Source organism: Psammomys obesus, unplaced genomic scaffold, assembly GCF_907164565.1.
Source record: "Psammomys obesus unplaced genomic scaffold, mPsaObe1.curated_primary_1811, whole genome shotgun sequence".
Lineage (NCBI taxonomy): Eukaryota > Metazoa > Chordata > Mammalia > Rodentia > Muridae > Psammomys > Psammomys obesus.
The window spans coordinates 14,795,178-14,803,285 of NW_026596085.1; the positions used below are offsets into that span (position 1 = coordinate 14,795,178).

General features: G+C 48.5%; 1 protein-coding gene across 2 annotated transcripts in view; it reads right to left on the reverse strand.

Moving 5' to 3' along the window:
* Fbln1 (fibulin 1) overlaps positions 1 to 8,108 on the reverse strand; it is a 71,257-nt gene that overhangs the window by 25,768 nt on the left and 37,381 nt on the right. The window contains exon 15 of one of the 2 annotated variants that reach the window (XM_055627251.1): positions 5,704 to 6,139. The exons of the other annotated variant lie outside the window; for it this stretch is intronic. Within the exon in view, the coding sequence (XP_055483226.1) occupies positions 5,785 to 6,139 (355 nt within the window). The 3' untranslated portion in view covers positions 5,704 to 5,784. Of the gene's footprint in view, positions 1 to 5,703; positions 6,140 to 8,108 lie in introns of those variants that run through there. 2 annotated transcript variants of the gene reach the window in all.

An 8,108-nucleotide genomic window follows, 5' to 3' on the forward strand; every position in this document is an offset into this window, starting at 1 on the left:
TATCTATCTATCTATCTATCTATCTATCTATCTATCTATCTATCTATGTGTGTGTATGCTCACCCTATGGCAACTCTTTTGCCTCGGCCTTGCCAATGCATAAAGGGTGTGAGCCACCATGAGTTGCTGAATATTAGAGTTTAGGGACATTATACTAGTTCACAGTCTTTGTCCTTATAATAACTTTTATGTACTAATTTTCCAAAGCTGCCACAAGGATACCACAGGCATGCAACAGGCATGCCCTGCGTCACAGTGCTGGAGACCTGGAGCCCATACTCATGGTATTGATGGGGTTGGCTTCTTCTGCGGCCCCTGTCTTTGGCTTGTAGAGATCACTGCGTCTTCATGTGGACTTTCATTAAGTTCACTTCATATAAGGACTTGGGTATAATGGATTGGGGCCCATCCATTATATGGCCTTGCTTTTACCTTATTTAAATTTTTGAAGGCCCCTATCTCTATTTTCAAAGGTTAGAAAAAGATAGGTCAAAGTACCGGCCCTTGATACCTCAGAAAATGGCCTTAGTTGGAAGCAGGCTCATTGCATATGTAATTAGCTAGGATGAGGTCAGAGCAGGGCAGGTGGGACCCCAATCCAAACACAAATCAGTCCTCCTAGGAAGAGACTCATGGCAAGACAAAGATGGCACAGGATGAGCTTGAGGGACATTCCTGTAAGCCAAGGAAGATGATGAGCAAGCCACCGGAGGCTGTGCAGAGCAGTTCCCCTCCCAGAAGGGGGTGCCCTGCTTCAGATGGAGCAGGGTGATAACGGACCCTTACTGTGCAAAGCCACCTAGTAAACTGTCCTTTGCTACGGGAACCATTAAATGAACTCTGACACTGTGCTTTTCGGTTGGTCCTCTTTATGAGGAAATCTGCTTTCCTGGCATTTGAAAGGCAGTACGTCTTTCTGACCTAGAGCCTCCTGGCCTGTCACCTCTGAGGTCCCCTCTCTAACGTGCCTCTATACAGTCTGGGACCTTCCTCTTCCAGAATAACTGTTGTCACTGTGAATTTTCTATTGTTCCCACAAGCTGGCTCTAGAGAGAGAGACTCTGCCACTAAGGAAAGCCTTGGCAACACAGTCCCCATGCTCCCAAGGGCTGAACTGCTCCTGCCTTTCCCAGTCCCACCATGGGCTCCCACACCTTGGCCATGTGAGAATGGGCTCCCAGTTCTTCTGAGCTCACCACATTAGCTTGCTGCTCTTTCCAGGGGTGCCCAGGGGCTATCTGGGACTCCCCACTATTTTCCCAGTCATTTCCCACAGATGTCACCAATACACAGTGGCCCTGACTTTTATCTGGGGAGTTTGTAGAGATGTCTAACTGCTTAGTTCCGTAGAAAATATTTTCCATGGATTTTTAATCTTCCTGCCCAGTTGTTCTGAGTGTTTTGGGGTGGGATCCAGAAGGTTTCAAAAAGTCTGCCTGCATCTATCAGGATGTCCATTCTGCACACACTTCTGCATTTTAAATTTTCCTCCATTTTTATTTAATGTGGACAGTTGTTTTGCCTGCATATGTACATATACAATGCACTCATGCTATAGCCACGGAGGCCAGAAAGGGACGGACATTGGATGCCTGGGAATCTCACACTTAAACCAAAAACCAAAGGACCCTTTGGCTACCTCCCACTGGGAAGCTAATGTTCACAGCCCATCAACTAGATACCATACATGACCTTAAAAGTCCCTTCATAGACACTTCAAAGCCATCCATAAGGTGGTCCTGTGGGCTCTGAGAGGAGGGCAGCGAAGGCAGGGGCAAAGCTTGTGTGCAGGAGGCCTGAGACCTGCTCATTTGTCCTGTACCATCTGGTCTCCCAGCAGCATGGCCTGGGAACAAAGCTCTGCAGCTCTGGAAGCTTTTCAAAAGTGGAGGTGGATTAGCGAGATGGCTCAGGGATCAAGAGTGCTTGCTGCTCTTCAGATGACCTGAGCCCAGGAACCAGAACCTATGTTGGTCAGCTTACAACCACAGGTAACTCCAGCTTCGGGGAATCCAGTGAGTTTTTCTGGCCTACATGTGTACCCACACATACATGGGACACACACACAGAGACAGACAGAGAATCTTAAGGAATAAAGAGGGGCCCCACAAAGGAGTTCAAGCAGAGGTACAGACACTTGTAAACACTGTGGAGGGGACTATGGCAGCCCATGGAAGGTTGCCAGATAGTCCCCGAGACCTATGGTGCCCCCACTCCCTATTAACAAATCTGTGACCACGAGAACAAAAGTGCCCCCTTTGCCTGAATAATCTGGACCATGGTGACTGCCAGATTAAGACCTTCGGATCCTCCATTTAAACTAGAATCAAGCTCCCCACTGCACTTTGCTGGCTTCACTGAAGACAGAGTTGAACTTAACCTTGAAAATGCTATCCATCCACCAATCTACCTACACACACACACCCTTTCAACCATCCATTCTTCACTTTATCCATCCATCCATCCATCCATCCATCCATCCATCCATCCATCCATCCATCCTTTCTCCCACCTACCCATCCTACCCATTGCCCACTTATTTACTGAGTTGCTTCTTCAGGCCAAACAGCCCAAAGGTGCCCAAACCAACCACAGACACTACTCCTTCATTCAAAAGCCCATGGTCTAGAAGGTACAATGAACAAGTTAACAAGTTTAAGATAACAGGTAAATGATCTGAGAGAGGATGCCTGGGGCCAGAGAGTACTAACCAAGAAAGGCTTCACTGAGGATGTAGCCTATGAGCTGAGCTAAGTCTGTAAGAAGAATGGCAGTTTGCAGAAAGAGGCAAAGCTAAGGCCAAGAGCTAACATATTCAGGCAATGGCAAGGGAGGGGCAAGCTGCCCTATGGGTCAGGTGGTGAGCAAAGGGTATGAGCCAGAGAGTGGAAGCTACAGCTGAGAGAGTCAGCAGGGGCCAAATCATATTGGGAACAGACATCATTCAAGGAAATTAGACTTCATGATCTGGGAAAAAGAACCAGAGAAAAGAAGGAACTGGAGAGCAAGACTAGACCTTCAGTCCTCTGCTGCAGCCTGGTGCATGCTCTGGGAGATAGGCAACTGGAAGGCAACCCAGCCCCCACTTATCAGAGCAAGATCTGGGTGACAGAGTGGAAGGCACTGAGGACAGGCTAGATGGATTTGTGTCAGGCAGCAAGGCAGCTGCTGCCCCTGTACGAGGCAGAGACCACTGCACACTGTCTTCCCCTCAATCAGTGGGGAACATACCCCAGCCCTTTACAAGGGAGGCTCCCAGTATGCTGCAGAATCCTTTATTCCAGTCCACCCTAGTCCAGTCCTCTTCAGGTTCTTCTCAGAGCCTGCATCAGGAGTCAAGATTCACTGAAAACCTAAGCCAGCAAGTGTGATGGTGTGAATAAAAAATGGCCCCCATAAACTCATAGGGAGTGGCACTCTTAGGAGGTGTGGCATTGTTGTAGGTGTGGTTTTATTGGAGGAAGTGTATCACTGGGTGTGGGGCTTTGAGCTTTCAGAAGCTCAAGCCAGGCCCAGGGTCACTCTCTCTTCCTTTTGCCTGCTGATCTAGTTGTAGAACTCTCATCTACCTCTCTAGTACTCTGTCCACCTGCATGCTGCCATGCTTCCCACTGTGATGATAATGGACTATAAACCTCTGAACCTGTAGGCCAGTCCCAATTAATTTCTATCCTTTATAAGAGTCGCTATGGTCATGGTATCTCTTTACAGCAATAGAAATCCTAACTAAGATGGCCAGTATTGGCAGAATCAGCATTTTTCTCAACAGTCCTGGACAGAGTATCTTCTGTGTGTTGGGCATCTTGCCAGGTGACCAGGATAGTCACCAAATGAGACAGACATCTGCAAAGTCTTAAAGATGGTGAGGAAGACAAATTCAAGGAACAGAAGCAAATGAGAATCTCAGGCTGTTGTTTTTAGCACCATAAAGATAGTGCTATGAGCAGGAGAGACAGCAAGAACACAACTGGGCATTGGGAAAAGCTCCTGTAAGAGTGAGGATGTGGTGAGTGTCCGCTAAGGCTTTATATATTGACATTAATCTTTACTGAGGTATTAGGGGAGGGAGCTCTCACTTCAGCTATGACATTTAGAGATGGGATCTGAGGGAGGTGGCTGGGATTAGACAGGCATTTCAGTGGAGCCCCATAACTGAACTCTGGGGACTTTATAAGAGCCACAAATGCTTATGCATGCTCCATCTCGTTCCACGTGACACCCTGAGACTCATCAGGGCTTGAGCAGCAAGAAGGGCCATCATCAAGCATAAAATCTTGACCTTAGAACTCCATAGCTAGAAGCCAAATAAGAAGCTGAACAAACACCTTTTCTTCAGTAAGTTTCTCAGCTTCCACTATTTTGTTATCTTAATTTAAAAAAATAGACTAATACAGTCTGAAGAAGAAAGCCCGCTTAAGCTGAGATTTAACCAGCTTTCGGGTTAAGGGTGTAAAATGATGTTATGGTTTAGGGGAAAGTGAGCAAAGGAGGAGTAATTTGAGGTCAGGCTGGACTGTCACACAAACATGAAGCTGTGCCCACCCTTGAAAATCCCATTAAGAGATGGTTGGCGGTTAAGAGGATCTGGGTTTAGTTACCAGCACTTACATGGAGATTCACAAGTCTGTAACTCCAATTCTATGAAAACTGGCGCCCTCTTCAGGCCCCCATCCATGCGCGCGCGCGCGCACACACACACACACAGGCAAAGAAAACACTCATACACATAAAACAGATGTTATAAAACAAAAGACTAGAATGGAGATCACAACTGCATGCAATGGATGCTATGGAGGGTCTGAGCCAAATTCTTCAAAACGCTCCAGTTTTTGAACAGAGAATGAACTGTGGGCAGAGTTGCGTAGATACCAGGAGATCAGCAGAAGGTAGCTTGGCTGGACTCATGATGGAGAAGACAGAGGCCGGAGGATAAGGACTCACAGTGGAGGTACTGTGACAGAATACACTAGACAGAGCAGTGGAACTAGGGGACATAGGCCACCTGTGACTCTGACCTTGGGTAAATCACACGCCTCCGCTGAGTATCCACAAAGACAATACAGGCTGAATACATACAACACATACAAAATATCTGATAGATGCTTTCTGATTCCTAGCAAGCACAGTGCCAGCCTTTGCCTCCTCTTGGCACAGCACTGGGGTTCAGTGGACGGAAATGAGTTCATTTAGCCAAGAGCTTCATCCAAGAGGTAGCAACTGTGCTCAGTCCCGGAACAGAAGGTTAGTTAGGTACCCAGCCCTGGTAATACTACAAAGAGCCACAGAGCCTAGAAGGCCTACTTCCTCAGGCTAGCCTAGCCACTACAGGCCAGACATAACAGCCAAGTCCTTCCCTTTCATGGGGGCTGTTTCTATCTTGGAAAGATGAAGAAGGCAGAGCCCAGGCCTCTCTGAGGGTGAGGTCCGTTTCTCAGCCATTAGTTGGGTTTACCCAACAGGAAGAGGTAGTCCATAGGTGTATGCCTGGCCCAGCTTCACCTTCCTCCCTTGCCTTGGCTGTCTGGTAGTGCAATAAAAAGCTCCATTGCTGGAGTTCTCAGGTGCCCAGACCTTATGAAAGGTACTCCCTCGCCACCTGTGAGGGAAACCAATTCTAGAAGGGGCTCAGCTTACCCCAGGAGAGAGAAAGCACCAAGACGCCTGTCCGCACCAAATAAAACCAAGGCACAAGAGGCATGCTGTGCTGGGTGGCTGCTGAGACTTTATTAGAAGCCCAAGGGTAGAAAAGCGACAGGAGGGAGTGCCCAGGGCCCAAGCAAGCACTCAGAGTTCTGCAGACACAAAGATATAAAGCTTGGCCACAAAGGAGCTGACTGTGCCGTGGCGATAGAGATCCATCTTGACGGTCAGGAGCAAGTCCCTGGGCTCAGGGATGGGCTTGGTGAGGGCCACCACCCCACTGTGGTGGCTCACCTTTCGAGTGGTGAAAAAGCCCTCCTCATTGCCAGCAGTGATGGCCAGCTGCATGCTGTCCCCCGGGACAGCACTGGAAGGGCCCATGCGGAAAACCACTGCGGGCACTTGGATGTTGGTGGGGAAAGAGAGGTGGTAGTAGGTTATTCTCAGAGGCAGCTTGGGGCACTCCTGGTTCTCATGGCAAGGCAAGCGCTCACAGCGGCTGAAAGACAAGTGGACAGAGAGACAGGAAGAGGGTTAGCGCCACCTCAGCAAGCAGAGAAACAACAGCGTGTGGGTAAGCATAGCTCGTTGGGCAGGGCCTGCTGCCACCCCTCTGGCCAATATGGCCAGCACAAAGAGCAACCTCACTCACCTGGGGGGAGGTGCTGTAGACCTCCAGGCTGCAGACTCAGGTACCAGCCTCTTCCAATACCCTCTGGGGCACTGGTGGCCGGAGTCAAGCCATACCCAGGGTCAGATGTGTCCCCTTCTCAAGGCAGAGAGCCACTCTGGGCACACTCAGCAAGGGCCTCATCCAGATATTGGCCAAGGCCAGGAAAAGCTCCTGGATGGGTCTCAGAGACTACCCAGAAATCATAATGGCTGTTGCCTTATGGGGCTAATCCCTATACATTCATTAGTGCCATCACTACCAGTATTCAAAATGATGGCTTGAGTGCCACTTGCCAGATGAGGAAACAGGTTCACAGAAAGACACAGAGTGAAGGGAGATGCCAGTCTGTGCTCAGGGATGAGATCAGGTCCCTGGTCCTCGCCATTCAGCTTCAGACACCTGGTCCAGCTCCCTGCTTCTGTTCACAGAGACTCAGAATGGAGATAATGAGGGAGTATAATATCCTAAGACAAGACTGAACTCCCTGTGGCAGGATGAAGACAGATCCTAACTTCCGGTGTGGTGGAGATGAAGACAGACTAAAACAATGTGACAGAACTGAGCTTCCTGAGGTATGCCCAGGATAGGCGCTTACTTCCTGTGCCAGGAGGGAGAAGTCCTACCTTCCCGTGTGGTGGAGACGAAGACGGGTTCTCACTTCCAGTGACAGGTTCTAACTTCCTATATGTGGTATAGATGAAGACAGACCCTAACTTCCTGTGTGGTAGAGATGATGACACTTCTTGTAACAGACTTTCTGTATGGTAGAAATGATCACACTTCCTCTAACAGAATGGAGCCATATACTAACTTCCTAGCAGTAGAGATAAAGACAAAATGTGACAGGATGTAGAATGGAGATAGTCCCTAACTTCCTGTTACAGGAACTGATTTCCCATGATAGAATGAGGGTAAGTTCTCTTAGTAACATAATTACAGACTCTTGACTTCCTGAAACAGGGTGGCGAAAGATATTTTTTGTGATGTTGACAAGAAAATGACAGGAACTGTGTTCTACCTCTGAACACCAGGCCCAGTACATTCTGAGGGCAGAGCCAAGATGTCAAACCCCATAGGACTTGATCAAGCCCTTCTCAGGTAGTTCTGCCATTTTGACTGAGTTTGGATTCTCCAGCTGGGGACTCTCTCCTGGTGTTCCATCACCTCCCCTCTCTCTTTCTTTCTCTCTTTAAAGTCTCCATGTTTTTGTCCTGGATTTATTTCATATTTGACATAGCTTAACAGCACTGCTGGAAAGCCTCTCGTTTACTTGACTATCTACCATTCTGGCTCTAAGAAAAGGAAGGTCTAAGGAAGGTCTATGACGTCAATGACAGGAGAGAACCATGTCCACTGAAGAAAGGGGTACCCAGTTGGGGAGAGAGGAGCCCAGAGCCAGTAGTAGGGAATAAGATAGGCATGGGCATTCCTGAAGGGCAGCTTCCCCTTGAGATGGCAAGGACCAGGTCAAAGGAGGGTGCTCCATATGCCTGAGAGATCTCTCTGTCAAGGAAGGGCCTTTGATGACTGTGAGCAGAGAGGGCCATGGAGAGCCAGGCAGGCAGCTGGGGTTCATGAGCTGTGTTCTTCTGGAGTGTCAACGGCAGTAAACCATTTGGGTTTTAAAGTTAGCCTATCTCCTTTCAGAAGCTTTACACACACACACACACACACACACACACACACACACACACACACAGCAAGTTAGGGTTTTAAAGTCAGCCTATCTTCTGCCTTCAGAGTTTTTTCACACACACACACACACACACACACACACACACACACACACACACAC